Source organism: Monomorium pharaonis, chromosome 1 (genome assembly GCF_013373865.1).
Source record: "Monomorium pharaonis isolate MP-MQ-018 chromosome 1, ASM1337386v2, whole genome shotgun sequence".
In the NCBI taxonomy this organism is placed as follows: domain Eukaryota; kingdom Metazoa; phylum Arthropoda; class Insecta; order Hymenoptera; family Formicidae; genus Monomorium; species Monomorium pharaonis.
In genome coordinates this window covers 1865422-1889074 of record NC_050467.1, presented here as the reverse complement: position 1 = coordinate 1889074, position 23653 = coordinate 1865422, and the positions used below count along the sequence as shown (strand labels likewise).

At 43.3% G+C, this 23653-nt stretch overlaps 1 protein-coding gene across 2 annotated transcripts; it reads right to left on the bottom strand.

Annotated features, from left to right (window-relative positions):
- Positions 1-935: 935 nt before the first annotated feature.
- On the bottom strand, positions 936-10742 carry LOC105829315 (protein dimmed). Of its 2 annotated transcripts, none has more exons than XM_012668054.3 (5): positions 8584-10742; positions 5394-5546; positions 4086-4277; positions 3316-3452; positions 936-2792 (listed from the first exon to the last, which is right to left on the bottom strand). In XM_012668054.3, exons 2-5 carry the CDS (start codon positions 5517-5519, stop codon positions 2639-2641), a joined length of 609 nt encoding a protein of 202 aa, XP_012523508.1. In that variant the 5' UTR covers positions 5520-5546; positions 8584-10742; the 3' UTR covers positions 936-2638. The 2 variants fall into 2 exon arrangements, with proteins under 2 accessions (XP_012523508.1, XP_012523507.1); XM_012668053.3 differs by having other exon boundaries at positions 5394-5549; positions 8584-10737.
- Positions 10743-23653: the final 12911 nt, after the last annotated feature.

Here is a 23653-nt window from a genome sequence, read left to right as displayed (position 1 = left end):
CCTGTATTCTCGCGTAAAATTTTTCAAACATAACGCGAATATTTACATGAAAAATGTCGCATATATTAAAACTATGCTATGTATAAATGGTAGGAAAACTTTACTACAAATATTAACACTCTGTATACACATTTTGACAATTTTGTCTCGCAAATTTCTTTCTTTTCGAAAACTACGAACACTGTAATTAGTTATAATATTTATATACAATTTTGTAAATAATATACAACTTTCTCTAGAAAGGTTAAAGTATAATGTAATAAGAGTCATTTAAGATTTTCTGATACTTGTAAAAGTAACAAAAATTAATTCAGAAGTGTCACATGTAGAGAAAGTGTCAAAAAACAATGTGTACAGAGTGTTGAAGCCGCCTTAAGTTTAACTATATATGCAGTTTTGCATTTAGAAAGTGAGGAAGACGCATAAATCTTATCATTTTCAAATAATTACGGAAGTGATTCATGCGCTCGAATAGAATGCAGAAACACGTGCGTGAATACGATATTACGAATCATAAAATAATACGCTATTTAGTAATAATGTCAATAATAATAAAACATAATGTGTGTGTGTGTGTGTGTGTGTGTGTAATACAATGATCATGGCAGTTAGCATCTCAATGACAATGACAATGATAACGATACGTAACGGCGGTACGATAATAGCATGTAATGATAATGATATTGTCATATCAATAATAGCGATAATGTAACGTAAAGTTTACAGCTTATGACTTCGAGACGTGAGTTTCGACTGAATAATTATTCTAACAATAGCATATGTCCATATGAATATTATAATAGTTACATAATTAATAAATCAATTGCATTTGATTTGTCGCAAATGTACATATGGTTAACAAATTTTAACATAATCGTTATATTAGCTTGATTAGTCCGTTTAGCTCTACGATACCACTATTACGCTTCTCTTCCTTATGCAAAATCACTTATGTAACGACTAATAATTTTTTAAGCAGAGATGGGTAAAATTATAACTGAAACTGTTGGTAATCATCAAATGTAATTCAATTAATTTTACATTGTTAATTACGTTTGTATTTGCTAATTGGCCAACAAACAAATTATTATTTATGTGTACAGCTTGCAGCTAAAAGTCTAATTGATGATCGATAAAGATGATAAATGTAATTATTGCGGTTATTTAATACCAATTGGCGAATATGTTGAAGTGTTTGTCTTTTAGACAATTCGCGGACGGAGAAATATGAGTAGAACGCACGTTGCAACAAATGACATTACTAAAAGGAAACATTAAAATAATGTGTTATTAATTTCATACAATAACAATAATAAAGTGTAATGTAATAATAATAACAGTAATAATAATCTTTTCAAAGTTTTAAAAATAATAGAATATTAATCGAAATAAAAAGTATATAATATACCTAATTACCATATAATAATGGTACTGTATAGGAATGATAATTGTATAGTATTACAGTTATAGTAGTAGGAATAATAGGAGTGATGATTGCAGTAGTAGTAATAGTGTAGCGATATAGTAACAGAATTAGTAATAGGAATAAAAATAATAGTAAAACAATAGTAGAGCAGTTGTAACTAAGCGTGATAATATCTTGCATCTAGATCGACGAAAATGTTGATAAAAGAATAAATTAAATGAAAATTAACGATCGATAGAAGGATTCACAATGTGAATTTGCACAACCGTCATTTTCGGTACACTTGATGTGCCGTATAAATATTTCCTGTGTATATGTTCTCTTTCTCTCTGTCTCTCTTTCTCTCACGCTTTCACTCTGTCTCTCTTTCTCTCTCGATATATATTCTATATATGTACAGCGAGACACACGCGTTCTACCTGAACGCGTCATTACTTAGACATTTAGAGAAGTACATTATCTTTTAGCCCTAGATATGAAAATAGATTTGCTATCTGTAACAACAGTAAGAATTTTTTTGCTACCTGTTTTGGCTTGAATTATTCTGAATTCTTGAGTTAAAAGAGAGTGAGAATTGAGCAGTTTTAATGACGAATTAAATTTCAGGGATTCAACCACATTAATGAAACGTTATTTCTCAATCCAATTTAGACGAATGTCGCTTTAGCTGTTTGGCTGTTTCGATGTCTCTAGCACGCGTGGGAGAATTAGATTAAGTTATAAAAATAATGGCTTCCTATGAAACTTCTTCTGTAAGGACATCTCGGCTCGTTAAGAAGTCTCTTTGAAAAGGATTATGCGCTAAATTGGAAACGTCCCGTGTATTACGTATATTCTAAAAAGACGTATCGTTCCTATCTTTCTCTTTTTCTTGTCTTGTCCCCTCCATTCCCTCTATTATATGGTATTTCTATTATGCTTATATTTTTCTCTTTCTCTTCTGTTTTTCTTCACGCCTCTTCCCTTCTTCCTATAATCTCGCGTTTCTTCTATTGCGGAATCATCATTATTGTTATTCTAGGTTTTTTTTTTGAAAACGTACGACGATCTACGAAGATCCATGGCGAGTAATGAGTGAATCATCGCGGTCCTAACGAAAGGCACTAATATGATAGTTTATCACAGAGTCTGTGCGTGTATGTGTGCGTGTGTACGTGGCTGTGTATGCATGCACTCAAGTGTCTCGACACTTGTCGCTTAGATCGAATTTTCTTAGATCCTGCGCTCTAGATCTTCGTGAAGAAGACTGTTGTTGTTGGTCTCGTGAATCGACGCGGGGGATGATTCGTCAGGCTGTTCGCCCCCGCTTAATTCTAGTTGGCCGGTACTGTCGCCGCTGCTGGAACCGCATTCGCCGTCGACAAACCTGAAAAAAAAAAAGGAAATGTTTTTGATAAAAGCGCACGTAAAACGTTCCGTTTAATTGCACATCTCAAATATGTCAACGGTTGATTTGGCCAAGAAATGATATTTTATGTAAATCTCAAGAAGTCGTAAGAGGAAATTTTAAGAAAAACAATTTACAAATTTTCTTGTATACATGACATTTTCTTGTGAAATACGTCATTAATATTTTTTTTAGATCGAACTATTAGAATCTTTCTTATACAACTCCTCCAGTCATTTTACATATAAAAATATTAAGCTATTGCAAAAAATTATGACATTTACGAAATATATTTTAATTTTTATTTTTATTTCTACAAGTTCTGATATATATTTGAGATATAAAATAAAATCTCATAATGCTTATCTTCCTATTTTATATTAATATTTTTAGTAAATTATGTTTCCACAGATCTACGTACTCTATTTAATTCCTGTCACGGATAATTATTTCGTACTACGCCGCGGTTTAAAAAAAAATGCTAGATTAGAACAATACTCACGTGTACGGTTGTTCCTCGCCGCGCATCTCGCATATGACATTCGTCAGTGCCATTATATAATTTTTAGCCAACGTGAGCGTTTCTATCTTGCTGAGCTTCCTCTCCATTTTTACGTGTGGTATTACCTCGCGTAATTGCTGGAAATTACCAGGAGAAGTGGATTGAAAGTCTATCTACTATATCGAGACGCATTCGCGATAAATAACGCCACCGGATTGCAATCTAATCAAATACGGTCGAAAGTTTGTGTATTTTTAATGATACATGACCGGTCAATAGAATGAATCGCTTTTATCGAATTGCAGCTGCGAGCTGCTGCTATTTATCTTCCGCAAAAATTGATTTTTTTCTTTACTGTCGTCTTTTTGCTGTCGTTCGCATTGACGTCCAACGTACAGTCAACAACCAACCACGCTATAGTAACAAGTGCAGTAATGAGATCGCGATACAATCGCTTTGAGAAAGCAAATTTTCATGCATTTGAAAAAAAAAAATTTTTTTATAAGACAACCAACAGTATTTTTCAATTGTAATATCCTTTAAATTATTTGCTAAAGTATTTCGAACGTAATGTTTCATTGCTTTCTCAGATTGATGTGTTCATGGGATAGTGGCCGGATTGTACTTGATTATTTTCTCTCTTATTCATGATTTAATGTTCCGCGGCGAAAGTTTCTCGTTCTTCGAAAGTTTTTAGCAAAGTTCGTCGCGCTCGTTGACGCGACGCGGACATGGCGAAAGCCTGTCTGGAGGAAGCAATAAACTGTTACCTCAAAGGCGTCGTTGAGGGAGTGCATTCTCATTCTCTCTCTCTCGTTACTCTCGAGCCTCCTCAGGTTCCTCTCGCGTGCGGAAATTCCGCTTTTCCGTCGCCTCGTCGTCGGCGGCGCGCCGCCGCGATTTCTTCTCTTCGCCTGCTTCGGGCTCCTCTCGCTCCCGCTGCTATCGCTCTCCTCGCCCACCTGTTTTCGTTTGATTAGTAATAGAATGGATCTTTGCCAAATTTCTGCGACGTCGCAACGCGATTTCCGTTTTGAGAATTTCCAACAAAGAAACAATTTACTTTCGAAAGTTGTGTGTATGTGTCCGTGGTTGTCAATCCATTTGAGGAACATAATAGAACGGTTATAAATATCTTGTGTCTGGTGTGCATTTTTTTATCGTGCCTTTACACAATAATGTAAATATTTTATTACGATATCAATTCTTTCGTTTCGATGAATTTATTTAAACAACACATTAAAAAATATATATTACTGTATCTTTAACTTATTATTAATTTAGCTTATTATCTTTAACTTATTAATAATTTATTTTTAATTGCCTTTATAAATTAATTCTTCGCAAGAAGAATTAGCTAAACATATTTTGAAAGATACATTATACCAACAGGTGCGTCTATATCCGAATATAATCGACTCGAGCAAAGCTGATTATATTAATGCGTGATAACGTGTTACATAACGATCTTCTAATCTAATCTAGATGAAGATCTTACCGTGCTATTTTCATCAATAGAAAATTTATTTAACTCTCTTTCTCCCTTCTTTTCGTCTTGTCATTCTCTTCAGCAATGCGCTTCGCAGCTATTTGTCTAAGCGATTTTTGTCGGGGTTTCCCGATAGATAAAATGTTGACAATTTTCTCCGGTATAACGCTGATAAAAAGGTTATTTACTCGAACAGTTAATAATAAGACATTCCACGAACGATTATGTTCAATGATCTTCTGGCTCTGATTCTGTTATCTATAATACATGGAATTCGGCCGTAGCTAATTAATTTCTGTTTGCAACGTATTAACACACTTGTACTCGTGTCTCGTCGCGAACTATCCCCCTTAAATTGCGTTTAACTTCAAATCGAGAAGTACGTGGTGTCCGGAAAACTCGTAGGTGTCTTATCAATTCGGCAACGATAACAGAGAATTATGTGGGTCGAGTATCTTTTCTTCCTCGGAATAAATGCTTACGGAACTTTAAAAGCCTTGGATGAGATAAACAGCGTGTCACATAGCGATAAAAAGGGGGAAACGAGGCGGAGGGAGGGAGGGGGGGGCAGAGAATAGGTGAGAGATACCTCCGTGACATGGTGGCGAGTACGTTTCCCGGTAAGCGAGTCGACGGAGGCGTCGTCCAGGTCGATGTACATTTCCCGATCACCGCAGTCCTGGTCGCTACCCGATAGCCTGTCCAGGCTTCGCATTATCCTGATCAAAATCACAGCTCGAGCCTTCTGTAACAAACCGCATCGTCTTCAAAAACCTGTACAGCGCTAGAAAAGAAAGTGAAAAATGCGCTCTTCCCATGAAAGCCACTGTATGATTCTCCCCAATCTTTTTGTAATTATAGACGAAAGAAATTGAACGAGTTTGTAATAAATGAGAGAAGAGGAATGTCTAGAGAAATTATTTTAACACATTTAGCTCGTACTATATCTGTAATGAATACGTGAGAAATATGACAAAGATTAAGTATCGCGTCTGAAGTGTCTGCTAAATAAATTATAAATATGTTTATATACGCACGATAAAATAATAATATGTTAAATTAAAAAAAAAAGTTATTCTTGATAAAAAAAACTTACAGTTGAAATATACCGAATAAAAATAGGTAAACTATGATATTATTGTAATGAGCGGTGTTCGTGGTAAACCACATTTTGCGGGATACCTAACGCAACGATTTACATTACGATTCATCAGCAGTTTCAGAATCATCGATCAAGATTAAACGTCATTACCGATGCTGACGCTAATGTCTCGTTCGATGATTCTGAAATAGTCAGCTATTAGATATTATAAGTCACGATTGATGCCGATGATTCTTTAAAAACTTCCGACGATCCGCGTTGGTGCGAAGGAGGCAAGACGGGAAAAGAGAGAAAGAGAGAGAGAGAAAGAGAAAGAGACAGAAAGCAAGAGAGAGGTCAACACGCGCGTGCGGGTGAAGATAATCGAATTATCGAATATCGAGGGATATTCCGTTTTTCCTGCTTTCTTCTCCAATGCCAAGAATTCTCGCTCGTGCGCGCGCATGTCAAATTGGGCCAATCCGGCTGTCAGAATCGAGACCGGTGATTTGAAGTGGAAGCGAAACACGACTTCTCCATGGCTCTTATACTTTCTCCCGCTATCGAGCGCTCATGCGATTGCTCTTATGATATTATGATTTCGTCAAACCTTGACGAGCGTAAACGCACGAACAGTAACGCAGTCAGACCGGGCTGCGGCCTATGAGATTGAGCAACACATCGGGGTTGCATAATGCATTATCGGGAATCATTAGTTTTGGACTTTTCGAGCCTCCCGGTGCTTCTCGACGGAATTCGTATTAAACGCCGAATTTTTTCGCGGACGCGTAATACAATAAACAAGGATGGGATGAGTGAGTTTAGAGATTTTGTGAACTAATTCTTGATTCTTAGGTTTTAAACTGAAAGACAATAAAATTTCTTTTATATAATAAACAAGGATAGAACGTATCCTTTTTTTTATTATGTCTATATTTCTCGAAAATGTAAAGTACATTTTCAATACGTTTCCTTGTATCGTCCGACTTTTGTTCGTCTCACTTAATGTATACTTAATATATGTATCTTTGTTGCAAAGTTTTTTCGTAACGCATAATTGCGACAAATGTTATTCGTTTAGGCAATTCCTTAACGCAATTATAACTAATCGTTATAATACTGAGAAAAAGTTGTTAGCTTGAATCAATTTTCCAACTTGATTAAATTTTTTTGCTTCAAGTATCTATATCAGTTAAATATGTAATTATTTGAATTACAAAGCTCATGCGTATTTTATTTATTCAAATTAAATGCACATATACTTGAAGTGATGAAATTTAATTCACGTTGAAAAATTTAGTCAAATTGACAACTTTTTTTTCCCTCAATATAGCGTCGATAGCGAAAATTTGCAGTCCCACGCACATTCAGTTCGTAAACGCACGCTCTCGTATTGTGTTAACGCACGCATTATTGCCAGCGAGCGATGGGCGAATCGACCTACAATTGCAAAGTGGCGAAATACCGTTTTACGCGAAATACCAGGCGCAATTTTCCAGGACGATTTTGCATCGCATCGGTGTGATATACGTAAAATTTCGCGAGAACACGGCGCACAATAACAAAGTCGTTTCTCTATCTTTTAATAGTCGCGGTCGTATCCCGATATCGATAACACTGCTGCAATAACTTATCGTAAGGGTGTTGCCGATCCTCTCTGCTGCATGTTCCGTGAGTTACGTACACATTTACAGCGCGCAGTGCAATTCTACATATACGATAATGATGAAGATGATGTGATGATATATATAATATAAAATTATATTTTTTCAGTCATGTATATGATATATTTATTACATATATCAGAATTTATGTAAACATTGCGATAAGAACTGCGGAAGTTTAAAGTTTTTTTTTTTTTTTCCAACTCCACGTTATTACGGATACATGCATGGAGGAACTATTAAAAGCTCCTCGGCCGTGCTCTTATCGAAATGTTTTTGTTGGAGACCGTTCGAAAACAGCACGCCATTTTGATTGCCATTTATTCGCATTATCGAGCATTAATTTGCTTTTATTATCAGCGCAGATATACTCGGCGCTCTTGACGCGCGAAAAGAAAAGTGTACCCGCTTATCGGATAAAGTGTCAAGGGCGACGTAAACAGCGGCAGGAAGTGTCCGATCTCCGCGTTTTTGAATTTTCGGAAAAATTTTGGAACGCGGACGTGCACGCGCGGCGTATCGCCATCGTCGTGCGAAATGCTCGTTGCATACGATCGTACCGAGTCGCCGACAATTAATGCCGACCGATAACCTTCGAGTGCCACGTTACGGGGTATCCGCCACGCCGCGCCGCGCCGCTTCACCAGACAACGTAAGCCACATCCGAATAATCGGGGGGGGACTCGGTCACGTTTTTTTTTCTCATTTCACGAATAATAATTCAAACCTGTCGTCGAGATCGAACTTGTCCCTTTTGCCATTTTAATACACGTGTCGCGGAAACCGCGCGTTCCGAATCCTTTTACATCTTCTTTCCTTTTCTTTTTTTTTTGCCCCCCTATGAAGATTGCAGGCGCGCCGTGTTAGAAAGCTCTTCACAGTCGGCGAACGAGGTCCCCTCGATTGACGTCGTCGAGGAGGAACGTTGCGGTTCCGGATCGCGAGCGGCCGCAAAAGTGCGGACGTGCCCCCTCGCCCGGGGGTGTCGGCGGTATAAGATAAAACGGCAAGAATGATTTGGGACGCGTATTTACCTCGTCGGCCGATTATTATTCTCCATCAGTGCCTCGTGTAAGCGCCCGACGAGTGCACGCTCGCTGACAGACTGGCGGCGACTCCGCGCTGCCGCTGGCGCACTACGCTGGCGCTTTTCGCCGCCCGAACGTTCCCGCACACTTTTCCTTTCACACGACACACTCACTTGATCTTGCCCACTAAATCATCGTTCGTTACTTTAGCCCGCGATTTACCGTCCGCTGCCCGCTTCGACGGTCATCCAATAATCGCGCCGATCGCGATCGCCGCGCTGTCAACTCCAAACTTCCGAAGACGGCAACGTCGCTACGTCGGCGACGATTATTGATCACGATAAGGAAATTTAAAGAGAAAAATAATGTCTCGATAAAGAGGAGAGAGAGAGAGAGAGAGAGAGAGAGGCGGGCGCGACAGGAAAGAAGGACTCACTGTTATTTCGATACTCGAATATTGCAATCTCCCGTCTCAAAAAAAGGAAGGAAGGAAGAGAGTCTCCGTGGTAAACCGCGTATCCGAAAAAAAAAAAAAAATAATAATCCGAGAGGAGCGAGACTTTATCAGAGAGTGCGGCTACGTGTGCGCCGATACGGTCAGGGCCGGCCGAGCGCCCAATGCGGACTGACTATAACTGTAAACGATCACTTGTCGGCGAAGTGAGCGAGACGAGGCCCCACCGGCCTCCCTCGGGGACTCCCGCCACTGGCATGAATACACTCGTGCGACAACGTGCCAGCGTATACACGCCGAAAGGCGGCGTGCCGGCATACGTACGTACGTATACCGCGAGAGAGGTACCAGCAGCAGCAGCAGCAGCAGCGGCGGCGGCGGCTCCCACCAAACCAGTTCCTGCACCTGCTCTCTTCTCGCGCTCCGAATATACGCCCGAGTAAATGCGCCCGGACGCGCCCGGCCAATTACCCGGTCCGAAAAACCGAAGAAGCCCTCTCCCCGGAACGGGCGAGCCGATCGTCCGAAGACGGGACGAGAAAAACTCTCCCGTCTAACGTCCTTTTGATATTCTCGATATTCCTTATTCTTCCAAGTTATCACGGATTTCGTAATCCTTATCGCCACGTGCGAGACTACTGGCTGCTGGTTTCATTAGACTTTTTCCTCTCGACGGACGACGTTTGTCTTTTCCATCTCTCCTTCTCTTTTTTCTTCCTTTTATTGGTTCTTTTTTTTTTTTTTTTACATTACCAGGAAGTGTGACACTTGACGCTTATGTAACCGCGCGACTTCCGCAAAATGTGTGTGGAAACCTGTTGCGCACTTATCGCCGCGGTAAATAAATTGCCGACTACCCGAACGTAACGTGCGCTTCTTCCGTCGGACGGTTTTTATCGTTGTTTTTTGTGCGGTGACAGTTTTAACCTAATTATTATTCTTAGGAGGTAATAATTATCTACGAAGGCGTCGAGCACCACGACGGATTCCTCCTCGGCCGCGTTGAAATCGATTTTTCTTCTAGGAGATGTCGAAGCGTTCACGACTATCAATTAATCAGTGCGATCGAAACACGAGAAACTTTTTAACGCAGAAGTACACTTTGTTTTATGAGAAAAAAATATTTCCCGGAATTTTGTTATAAACTTCAGGGACACCTCGCTTGAAGCTCCCGATTTATAGTTTGATCACAAAAAATATGCAAAATTAGAAGAACATAAGAAACGACGAACTGTCCCCTCTCCTTCTCAACATTCATGAATTATCTCGAGATTAAGGAAAGAATCAGAGTTTAAAAAAAAAAGAAACAAACCGGCAACTTTTATCTCGTATAATGGTTGACTATATAAGATTTAAATATCAAATTATATGTAATTCAATTTGTCTGCGTTTTATATAAATCAACGTTTTTTTTTGGGCCGACGTCGTAAAAATACGTTCTCAAATATTGTGTGCAGGCCGGTAAGTAATCTCTATCGGAGTTTCGTGGCTCCTTCTCCGAACCGGTTTCTGCCGATCCGACGTCGAAAAAAAAAAAAGAAACTGTTATCTTTAAAGCCACGAAGCTCCCGACCGCGAAAACCGTACGTGCTGCGCGACGCTGCAAAACGTGTCGCCACGCTGGTTGCGCACGACAATTGCAAAAAGGAAGAAAAAAAATAGAAATCCCATGAGGGGGAAGGAAGGGGGAGGGGGAGGGAGAGATCGGCCTCAGTAGGCCGACGACGACGACGTTTCCGTCGAGCGACGCTCCCTCCCTCCCTTCCTTCCCCCTCGCGGGGAACGACGTCGCGATCGTCGGGCGGGATCGATCGGGGATTTCGCTTCCTAACCGGAACACTTTCGTCGCGCTTGCTTTCTAGATCGCCGCTCGATAGATCGTCCGAGCGGCCGAGTCCGGCGATTCCGCGACGTAACGGTACAGCGGAGGAGCATTCCTGGCCGGCTGAATCGGTCGAACGTTGCACGAGCCGCGTTCGTCGTCCGACCGCTCGTCGTCGTCCACAGAGCCGATGATCACGCATCGGTCAAGGCCCCTCTTCCACCTTTTCCACGCCGCTACCTTCTTCCACATTTGTACGGGCGAGCCACCTTCACCTTCTCTCCGGCACCGCGCGGCGTCCTTTTCTTCCCTCTTTCTCTCTCTCTCTCTCTCTCTCTCCCGACTGAATCTCGTTCTCGTTTTCCCCTCTCCCTTGCAGCCTTTCGCGCCGCGCTCCGGCCGACAAACGAGGGAAAATGCACGAGTGCGTTCTACGTTTAGCTTGAGTTACGCCAAGGTGAGAACAATGCGTTCTTACGTCAGAACTAACGAACGAACGAACGAACGAATGATGAACCGGGCGATTACGCCTGTAACGATGATGTCGCTCGCGAGAAAACCACCCGCGTGACACGCGAACGCGCGCGCTCCCTCGGTCGATTGGTCCTCGACGTGACGTAATCGAACGGCAAGGATAATTGGTTTCTGTCCGAAATGCCGTTTAACCAAATTGATATCTCGCCGGCGGATCGCGCTAATATATGTCAAGCACGGAATAGATAAGTACGTAATAACACGATAACGTTCGCCGATGCATAAATGTACGCATACTTTATATCTCCGTTGAGATATGCCTCGTGACACCCTGTTATTTTATATTATCGCGCTCCAGAGGTACGAGTCTTTTTTTTTTTTTTTTTTTTTTTCCACGTGACTCCCAGTAAATTGGCCAATCCGAGCTAGCTTTCCAAAGGCAGGGTTGAAACTCGTTGAAGAAATTTCTGACAGGTTTATTTGCTCTTGTTAGAACAAGTGCGTTACACTTCTTTCTTTGACCTGACTTGATTGACCTGACTTGACGCTAGCGCAGCTTCGATTTGGACTCCCGATTCCTTGGACTTTTACTTATTGAAACAATAACACCCCGGAATCTCTCTCGCTCGGCTGAAAACACCGACGGCACATTTGGACTAAACGCGCCGTCACGTCGCGCACCTCGGGAGGAGGTGCTCGATGCTCTCTTGACTCGGCAAGAATTCAACTGAAAACGCATTGATACACACCTTCTTTTCTGCATGCTGGCACAAGTCGCGGCACACGAGCGCGCGCCTTGCATTCCCCCGATCGCAATGTCCCCGGGACAATGTTCGGCCCGGATAAAGGCTACCGTCGACTCGCTCTTAACTCTTTTACACTTGGTGTCTTGGAACTAAAAGCGAGTAGTGCACGCGTAAAGCACGCCGTCCCTCGCAATTCGCGCATTTGCATACAATACTTCAGAAAATAAGAACGCGCCGAGGACGATCGCGGTTTCTTTCGCAAATTTCAATATTCAATAGCAGTGGATAACTTGAGTCATAGATGAAAGTTCCGTCAAAGGAAAGTCTTCACTCCGAATCAGACAACGTGTGTACCTTGGAAATCTCAGCTCTTGAGAAGAATTCTTTTATCTGAGACTTCCGAGCTACGAAAGCCATTAATTAACGGCCCTGTGAAAAATTAACAGCCTGAAACTTTATCGACTTTCCATACATTCTAAGACACTTTGTGTTTGACTGACACGCTAAGTGCGTGTTCGTTTTCCAAAATTTCGTATTTCTATTACATTTCTTTTCTTCATCTTCTGTATTTCAATTAGCATATAAAAAGTGTCTCGGAGCACAAGAAAAGAAGGTGTATATTGACGATTTATATCTTGACGGCGAAGAACAATATTTGACAACGTTCTTCTCATGATGATAACTTTTTTTTTTTCTCCTAATTACACGCACGAAAAGCTGCTGCAGTCTCTGAAATCGTAATATCTGAACAGGAGCGTTTTATACCGTCAGTCAATATTGGCGATATTTCGTGATCGATGTCTCTTTGGTAATTGAAGAATCCTTAAAAGGACGGGGAAAGATTGTGTTCGATCTTATTTAACTTGATCCCGGTCATGAAAAACCGGTTTTAGCGTTTCTTCGTTACACTTCGCACGCATTGTGTACACAGGCCTCATCCGCGATAAAATTCTCAAGGAACTATCGAGACTTTCCATTTCGAAATGATGAATTCTATTAATTAATTCCCAAGGCATAATACCGTCTTGGTTATTGATATTTATGGCACCATTAATCAAGTAACGTTTAAAAAAAAATATATATATATACGTCCTTCACCGCTTTTTTATTTCGCTAAATTATCTTCTTATCAAAATGTTCTTTACATCGGTATTTTTATTCCCACTTCAAGACGTTTAGTACTAATGTAAAAAATTTCTGAATGGCTACTTTTTCAAACTGTTTCTAGCAGTAGTCGAAGAAATTTCAATTATTTCAGACGATGAAAAAGTCGCGATTCTTCTCCCAAGGTTTATTACAATACATATCACGACGTATATTTCGCAAGTCGCTAAACAGCGATGCGTTCGTTGTCGCTGCCTGAAAATGAAAAAGAGCACTACGCCCGCGGATCAGTGCGTCGCGTACGCTTGTCACGAACGCACGGGTACGCCGCTTCAAATTATCGCCCGATCGATCGGCAACGTGCGACGCAACGGACCAACGGACGGACGGACGGACGGGTCCAAAAGACGTAAAATAAAAGTTCCATTAAGCCGACGGGAATCCGCCCTCGCCGCGGGCGCAATTTCTCTCGAACGATCCAGGTCGAAGTCTGCGGCGCGAGGTAAAAACCGAGGGGAGAGGGAGGGGGGAGGGCGAGAAAGAAAGGAAGGAAATTGCAGGTTCTCCTTTCATTTAATAAATTTTATCGCCCGCGTATCGCGCAAGCGAGGATTACGTCGGTCCTCTCGACACATATACGTACACACACACACACGCGCGCGCGCGCGCGCGCGGAGCTACTTTGGTACTCGCGACGTGGGAAAGAGAGGGAGTCCGACTCTTTGCCCGAGTTGATGCCTCCAATTAATTTATTCCGATCTCAACCCGCGGCGATCGTCGGCGGAAAAAAATCAGACGATCGTATAATCCGCGTCTTTCCCTGCAGAAGCGCTCCGGGTGTCTGAGATTCTACCGATCGTTTCGTGTAGAATAATTGGCATCGCGCCGGCGGCGACGCGACGGCGGCGAGCGGCGGGGATTTTCAATGTGTTGCGCGGCGCGTCAGTATGAAAATGCTCCTTTCACCCGGATTCTGGCGCGGGAATGTCGTTGAAAGACGAACGACGAACCCGAAGAATACGATAGGCGCATACTATGGCTCGCCGGGTTCGCTCCGTACGTTCGATTCGTTTCGATCTCGAGACGATCTCGGCGGCGGCAGCGGCGACGTGTGCGAGCGCGCGCGCCCGCGCGCTTAGGATCTGATTCTTATTCCGCTTCTATTCGTTCGCGGAGCGAAACGAATAATTATCGAGCATGAACGTGTGACAGAGCGAGTACTCTCTCGGTTATTAACGAAAAAAAAAAAGTTACTTTGGCGTAAATGGCCCCCTCCCCTCCGTCCTGTCCCGCCGCGCCGCCCGGAGAAATCCAGCCCGCCGCGAGTTAATTGGACTACTTACATATTCCGGTCCGCAGGAATTTTTCCCCGCTCGCACGCTCACGCGAAAGGTCACGCAAACGCGGATGTAAAGGAGCGAGCGAGCGAGCGGAGAACGGTGCCGGTGTGCACGCGCACGCGTTCGCTCGCCGCGACGTCAATTTTTCTCGCTCCCCGATTCAGCAAAAATCGGCCCGTGAAACGATCTCGCGGAATTCCGTCGTGGGATTATCTAATAATTGCGGAATTAACGTTGATGTTCTCTCTCTTTCTCTCTCTCTCTCTCTCTCTCTCTCTCTCTCGTGGCGCTTCGACGCGAACGAGAACGCGACTCGGTGCCGACTTGTTCAGAATGAAGAGACGCGAATAGTTTGTTTTACGATTGGCCGCAAGAAATCTGACTTCTTAGGTAATTTTAGAAAGATGCCAATCAACAAAGAAACCTCCATTTTCAGGCTAGTTTAAAATAGATTTTATTTGTTCCTTTTTAACATTTTTTTATTTGCTGAATTAATCATCAATCTTAAAATATCCGCAAAGAAAACGAATATTTTGTCCTAATGAATCTTAATAAAACTATTTTTAATTAATTAATTGATATCGTACTGTTTGTCAGAAAATAGAAGAAGGACAATCATCGAGAAAATCTAACGGCATAAATTAGCCTGTTAACATGCCGCTGATCGTAGCGACAATAAACGCGAGAACTTCTTCCGCGTTATTTCCTTTTTTTTTTTCCACACACGCTCGGTGAATCGCTCGGTTTTATTTCGCTCGGTTTTGTAAAAGCGACATCGAGACGCAGGAAAAGTGCAACGCGCTTGCGGCCGTCTGGAATGTAGCGCCGTAAAAAGACTTCGCCTTGGCGAGGAATATAATTAATAGTGAAGAAATGGCTAGCGACTTTCCGTGCCGTGTGTGCGCGATTGTACGCGCGTGCCACGTATGTGCGTGAGCGTTCATATTTTTCGTTTCTCCTCATTATCGCTGCGCCACGGCGCGCATTGCGGGATTCGCTCGGTTTAGAAAGAATAAAAGTCGGGAGAGCAAAGAGGATCAATAAATCTAGAGACATAAAAGATCCTTTTTAACACGCGACAAATTTTAACACGCGAACTAAATTCACGATAAATCGTGCAACAAAACGTTACGCTTGCAAATCCTATCTGTCGACCGTGCCGTCACGCTTTATTTTACCTATCGTTTTACCACGACATCGTTGTAAATAAAAAAAACACACTTCTATAAAAATTTTATCGTTCGAGAGATAAGGGGGCAAACAAAACTAATGCATTCGCGAGTCGCCATTCGACAAGACTGCCGAAATGAAGGTGCAGTTACAGGAATATTTGTAATAAATAGGAAGTATTTTTAGAATTTGTCAGGGACATCTTTCGAGCAAAGAATATCTCGTAATCGTGGGCTTTGTCTTGAATAAGTAGTGCCTCATGGAATAATATTCGAACTATTCGAAATTTAAGAGTTTCGAATATATCTTGCAAAATATAAAATTACATTTTAAAGACTTTATATAATTAATATTATTCATTTACATAGAAATCTTCATTTATATAAAATTTAATTAAACAATGATTGTGTTGTTGATAAAAAATTATGCTTTGACGATTAGATCCGATACGCTGGATTTGCACTCAGCTTTACGCAACGGTTTCATCTATACTAAAATAAATTTGCTACTTTGCGACATTAAGCAGTTTTTCGTTCTTCATTTTATATCATATTCAAGCTTGTGAATTCGTCAAAAGTTTCCTATTCGCGCTGCTACATTTTGAGGGCGAAACTTTGCCGGCGATATTTTTTGGAGCGAAATAGGATCCAACGGGGATCGTCGGTGCCCGTTACATTCTCGTTATCTGCCCCGTGTAACTGTAAGCGAGGCGAGATATCCATCGCAAATGATTTTCCATCGGAAAGACGGATGCGCGACGTCCTTCGCCGCGCTGGGGGCATCTCCTTGTACGGGCTGAATGCGAGACGAAACGAGATACCACTTCCGTTCGTTCCCTCGCCTAATCCTCTTCTTTCCTTTCTATCTCTCTCTCTCTCTCTCTCTCTCTCTTTTTTCCCCCTTTCCGCTCTTCGTTTCAGCGATCGCGCGCCATAACGCGCGATCCGCGCGGCGTTGAAATCGCTCCAAGTCCGCTCTCGCACGATTTCTAAATCGCGGAGCGATCGAGCGCAGTAGGTGCACTTTCTCCGTGCCTTTCTCGCGCGGCATTAAGACACATCCCCGGGCTCCCGGGCTCACAGGATAGCTCGATCCTCCGATCCGGGTCGATTTGCCGAGCGGCGATTCTTCGCCGATTGAATTTCGGCGCGAGGAAAACCGCGGGATGGCCGATGGCGCCCCGGCCACCCCGTACACGTATATACACCGCGTTGCGAAAGCGACGGGCGGTGGACGGTACGTACCGATCGGATCGTACAACGATCGCAAGTAAGAGTGAATAACGGTTCTTAACATTTTACTGTTACTAACGGACAGTGGATTACGCGCACACACGTCGGATATGCAAACGCAAAATTTTATTGTACGATAAAATTGTTTCGCGTTTCCTCCGCGGCAAAAGCGAGGCGACCGGCGATTAAATTTAATTAATTTACACGCTATAAAAAATTCGTCAGCTATTTTTTACAATCAGATAGAGCAGCTTCGTATATTTCTCTCTTTTTTTTCCCCCTCTCCTTTACCCCTAACTGTGGGTAAATATTTTGCGCACCCCGCGAGCCCGGTGGGACACGATACAGCCGGTGTACGTGTTCTCTTCTGGAATCTGCTCTCGTCGGTGACCGTCTCTCGTGGGTGGGAGTCTAAAACTAGGCCTCGCGTAAGAACGCGCGGGTCTAACGGGTGTCTCGCTTCGCCGCGATCGAGCGCGCGCGCGCGATCATTCTCCGAAACGCGAAAATTTGGAACCGACGGGGGCAGGGGAAGGGGAATCGCTCTCGACCGTTCGATTTAACGGTTCGTACGTCGAAGTAAATCCACTACTCTCTGCTCTCGCAATCGAACGTAAACGCAGGATGGACTTGAAAGAGAGATTTTTGCCCAGGTGAAACGCGCGAACGCGTCCGCTTCATCGCCGACATTCTCGGACACCCCGTGGCCGCCTGGAGGCTCGCGATCCTTTCTAAAGCGGCTCTCCCGGGAGTTCGGAGGATGCGGGATAGGGGAGGCGGAATGAGAGGAATGCCGCACGTGAGGAGGAACGGTCGTCGTCGCCGTCGCCGTCGCCGTCGTCGTCGTCGTCGCCGTCCCCGCGAGCGCGTGAAGGAGCCCGTACGATGTAACACGTACTCTCGCGCGCGTGTACCCTACGTACCCTACATAAACGGCGACACTAATGGACGCAACACGTGACACAAGGCCGTGCGATCACCTTGCGGCGTTGAGGCCCGTCGGGACGGACGGACGGACGGACGGACAGTTCTTTTTGCGCGGAGTAGCGGAACCGCCATTTTACAGTTAGCCCACAGTCGGATGTTCGACCTTCTCTCCTCGTCGCGAGCGGATCCGCGAACCATCGCGCGCGACGGACGGTTCTCCCCAAACGCGAGCGACGAAAACGCGGCCAGACTCCTTCTCTCTCTCTCTCTCTCTCTCTCTCTCTCTCTCTCTCTCTCTTCCTCTGTCTCTCTTTTCCCTCTCTCCGCTTTTGTCCCGCGTGCTCTTTACCACGCACCGCCAATTACCCGACGCGATAATAGCGGTCGATCGTACGCGGCGTGCGATTAAATAAAGACGGTCAGCGGTTCCGCGCCGCGTTATGAAATCGACGAAAGCGAGGGAAAGTAACTCCTACGTCGCGCACCGGTGCAATATCGGTACTTAACGGAGGCGCATTAGAAATATTTATTGGAAATCAATCGCGATACACTTATTCGATTTGACCGAATAATCACTGATTGAAATTGAGGTGCGAGGACGCGTACTTGTCGCGCGGGCACGACGAAAATTCTCCCCTTTGACAAGACTCTTCTCTTTCAAGTCAAAAATAGCCGATAATTCTTTTTTAAATTAAAACAATTTAAATTCTTACAATGAGGATATATATGACTCTTTTACGAAAATGAATCTTGTATTTCTGTTACGGAAATGTAACGTTTCAATAATTCTCGTGCCTTCTGAGACGTTCTGCTTGAGAAACACCCTATAAATTTGATCGCCCTCTAAATATTCGTCGACATCATTCGGAGAGTTGACTTGGGGATCGTAAAGATCAAGCAGAATCTATTGAACGGGTATCGCGCGCATATATGAGTGAAAATTGCGTAAGTGGGATCAACCGTTCTCGCCGGCTCGTCGCGAATGTGGAGAGCGGTAACATATTAAAACATAACGAAACAATAAGTACACGTTCCACGCGCCGATTGGCCTCTCTGGACCGAGCGCGCGCCTTCTTTTCCTTTCTCTCCCTCCCTCCCTCTCTCTCTCTCTCTCTCTCTCTCTCTCTCTCTCTCTCTCTCTCTCTCTCTCTCTCTCTCTCTCTCTCTCTCTCTCTCTCTCTCTCTCTCTCTCCTTCTCTCTTTCTCTGTCTTTTTCTCTCTCTCTCTCTCTCTCTCTTTGTCTCCTCGTCAACGGCTGAAAAGCTTGGTGTCGGCATCAACGTCAGCATTTCCCGGCGACCTTGCCGATTATGACACACTTGTTAACACACGCCCGCGCATCTGTACGTATTTACACACGTGCTCCGGCAACGTGCATCGCACGAATCCACCTCGCGGACAAGAGGAGATGATGGAGGAGACGCGCGCAAATATTTGGGCGGACCGCGCGCGGAAGCGACGATACGTCAGTCGGCGATGCAAAACGAACGTCTTAATGCGGGACTCGTCTGTTTGTTACACGCAGGTGCGTCGCTGCATCGGCAAATTCATTTATCAGCGGTGAAAACCGCTTTGATCAATGATGAAAACTTGCGAGCTGCGAGACTATATAGCGAAGACGGTTCTTCCGGCGCTTTATTATCCCTCCGGGAGAAATAATCGCGGCCGAAAGCGGTGTGCCGGCCTCTCGAAACTGGTCGATCCTTCGCCAAAGTTGCTAAATCCCGTCCCATTAACCTCTTGATCGCGGCGATTACGGGCGAGCGGATAATGATCGACGATACCGCTCTCGGTTTCGCTCGAGCGGCTCCTGAGATAAGTTCATTCGCGAAACTGGTCGCGAAACGCACGATCGATCGATCGATCGGCCCATCGATCGCCCGAGTTTTTTTTTATCGTCCGTCTAACGCCCGCGTCATAATGCCTTTGATATACTCGGAGATATAAATCTTTCTCGCGCCGATCGGAGTGAAACTCGTTAGAAACTCTCGACTCCGCTCGGCTCGGCCCGACTCGCTTCGGTTCGCTCGCGGCACGCCGCGAGAAAAAATGCACTCGCCAGGAATTATGCCGCTCGTAATTCGTAATTAAAACGCCGGCGCGTTGCAAAAAGGGTGCAAGTCCACCACGTGGAGCTGTACTCTCGTTGCCCCCGTCGATCTGCACCGAGAGATTTTGTCGCTGATCCAGAAAGGAATGTTTAACATATCTATACTGAGAGAAAAAATCGTTGTTAATTTTTTGACTTGATTAAATTTCCTCAATTCAAGTACTTGAAGTGTAAACATTTAACTTAAATACACGAAACACTTGAACTTCAAATATTATATATATTTAATATTATATATATTTAAATGAAATACGTATAATTTTTTCCTCGGTGTACTTGTTTGCAAAATTTTTTTATAGTTATCTACTTCGCTAAAATATTACATCCATTAGAGATAAAAATACAAGTCTCTTGTAATCAATAAATAAACTTATTTGAGTAACAATGCACAACGTAAAAGAGAATCACGATACCAATAACTCTTGCCTTTCACAATGTTTGAAGACAGCGTTGTTGTTTTAAGAAGGCCAATGTTGCAACAACAATATTTTTCTTCGCCGGGAAGGCATTCGAAGGCAATTGTTGCGAAAAAAAAATTTCCTGAAACGCAGTATACTTTGTAACTCGCGCTCCTTCGCGAATAGCCAACTCGTTTTTTGAGGAAAAGGTGAACGATATGCAATCGGCGGGGTCAGAGGTAATCTGTGCGTATGTGTGCGCTGATAAAGATGAACTCGTCTCGCAGAATTAAAGAGAGCACTACAAAACGCGTGAAACGAATTCGTAATCTCCGCGCAGCGGACTCTTAGGTTGGCGGTCAGCTTCGCGATCGCGTGCAAAGATTTAATATCTCGCGATTATTACGGTTGTTCTTAATCGTCCCCAGCTAAGGTACTAAATGTCGCGTCTATTGCGTGCGCTTCGGCCGGCCCGCAACTCGATATTCCATAATCCCGAGCCTCCAAGCAAAGCCGATTTAGACTATTGTTTCGCGCTCTGCGCGTTTCACTCGATCTTTCCTCGAGCGTGTCGCGCTCGAGAGGCGATAACCGGCCTCTAAAGTTACCCGTAAAGCTCTCGCGTAACTTGCGCTTTCGCTCGAGCGATCCATCGGTTGCCTTTGCTCCTTCTGCATCTATCTTTAAAAAACGAAGCTCCGCTTACGTGTGATCGACCCAGACGATCGTCACTCGCATCGATACAAGATCAATACGCGCGACCGGTACATATTTTTGTAATTTGGATAAGATAAACCCACATCAGGCACCAATCGTCGGAGTTCTCTCTCTCTCTCTCTTTCTCTCTTTCTCGAAGTAATCGTTCGAGAACGGCCGTGAATATATTTTTTTCTTGCATTTAATTCCTCTTTTCTCTCTCTTTATTTCTCCCTTTCTCTTTCCCTCGTTAAATACGCGCTGACGCGCGCCCGATCACCTCGCGAATCGCGAGGCCGTCGAGGACGAAGACGTGATCGACTGTAAACGCGCAAATATATTCCGCAGAGAAAGAGAGAGAGAGAGAGAGAGTGCACCCGTTAATAAAACGACGCGTTAGAGTAAACGATTCGACGTGGCGTGGAAAAGCACGGCTCGTTACCGCGCTGCAACGCGACGCAGCGGGCCTTATTTTTTTCTTTTCAGCTGCACTCGACTTGTGCCCGAGCTTATCTCGACCTCGCTCTCGATCGGCACATACCTATACGGGCGTCATGTGCGTTCCAAAAAATAATTGGCCCGTATCTGTGCGGCTGTGCGTACCTACGGGAGATACTTTCCTCCACCACCTCCTCCTCCTCCTCATCCTCCTTCCCCCCCCCCGTTCTCTTGAGCGCCCGCATAAATTGTCCGTAGCACGTTTTACGTTCACCCCGCGAATCACAAGGGGGACATTCGTTCCGTCCGTTACGTTCGAGAAGCGGAATTCTTATCTCGAGATGACAGAATCCCATTTTTGCTCGGGATTATTCCACAAATTCAGCCAAAAACACTCTTGGAAAGAAAAACAACTTCGTCGATGCGAATCTGTTTATTATTGGAATTGTAATTCTCGCGATATCGTCCCCCCGCGTCTTATCCATCGAAAAGAAAAAAAAAAAAAAGCGTCAAGATTAATACCTTCGCGTCGCTAACAGGCGACGTCTTCCCCTTTTTTTTCGCGTCTATTATAAGTAAGATAAATAATACAGGCACCAGGCACATTATACGAGCCCCGCCGTCCCGTGTGGCTCGTAAATTATTCGTACGATGGTCATTATCTTTTACAGATACTAGACATTCGTTAACGCCCGTTAAATTGAAGCGGCAGCGAATCCCGCTTTAAATAGAGGATTCCCTGGCGTGAGCGACAAGCAATCGTTGTTTTCGCTACCGGATGCCTGATTATTTCTCGATAATGCACGAGAAGGAAAGAAAACGAATTGTACCATGTGTTTACTTAATTAGCTCGATGATTAGCAGTTTGTAGTCGGGCTTCACATTTGATACCGCGCGCGCGCGCGCGCGCGAGTTATCGCCGCCGCTGCCCACGGAGACGAAAATGAAGGGCAATTGTAAAAACGAACGTGATATTATTCGATATACGGTGAAAGTCACGCCCGATATTGTCGCAATGATAAGGTATTTGTTCGGTTCTTAGATCGGTATCGCGCTTGTCTGGTTTCCAGCTTGTCGAGCGAAAATTTGCCGCTGCACGTGCAGCACACGCCCTCGCTCGTTATCGCTCTGTACCGACAGTTAAAACGCCGATATATCTACGTTACTTGCCGCGTTTGCGTTGGAGGGTGTCGAGAGTATTTGTCGCGCAAAAATGAGCAATCACACCTGACACCGACCACGTTACCGTCCTTTCTTTTTCGCGTGCGTCTCGCGAGGCGAGTCGAATTTCAATAGACCCCCGCTTACGTGCGTTTCACTCGTAACATCCAGAGAAACAACCAGTTTCTCCGATTATGCGAGAGACACCGATCGGGCCGATCCTCGTCCACCGCCAATCAAAGAGAAACTATAAAACGGTCAAATACGATGACATTTTCATATCACGGCCGTAAACGCAGCCGTAAATCCATTAACATGCATTTAATTATTTATTTCGTATATTTATATGTTCCAAAAATATCGGTCAAGGATTAATTACGAAAGGCGATAGGAATTGAGATATATATGATGTTGACAAAGTTTCCCCCTTTGTAGTCGGAGAAAGGGACCTTGTTTTGCATGCGATATTAATGAAAGTATTTCCTATTAATTAAAATGAGACAAATTAAAAAAAATGAGACCAACGTCATTACACGGAAAAAATGATTTTGTGTACTAAAATATTTAAAAGTTTAACTAGATACAGATCCAAAAATAATTATGTTAAACCATTAAGATAATTATACAGGAGTCAAACTGGTTTCTAGAATATCAACCTTTTCTACAGGACTATTATCGTGCTTGAATACTTTATATAATTATATAATTAAAAGGCTTTCCTACAATAATCCTTAACAAATCCTACAAGTTATATTTTCATGATTGATAGAGAATGATTTGGCACTATAATTTAGATTCTTTTTAAATAGACCTGTTTAGTTTTTCGTAGAAAAGTTTAATTATTTTTATAGCTTAATTTAAAACTATTTAGATTTTTAGATCTTGCAAAGTATTTGTGAATACTACAGCAAAATATACTTTGAAAATTTTTAAAATAAAATTACAAACACTTTTCTGTACCAAAATATCGCAGCATCGTTGAAATATTTTTTTATTAATATCAA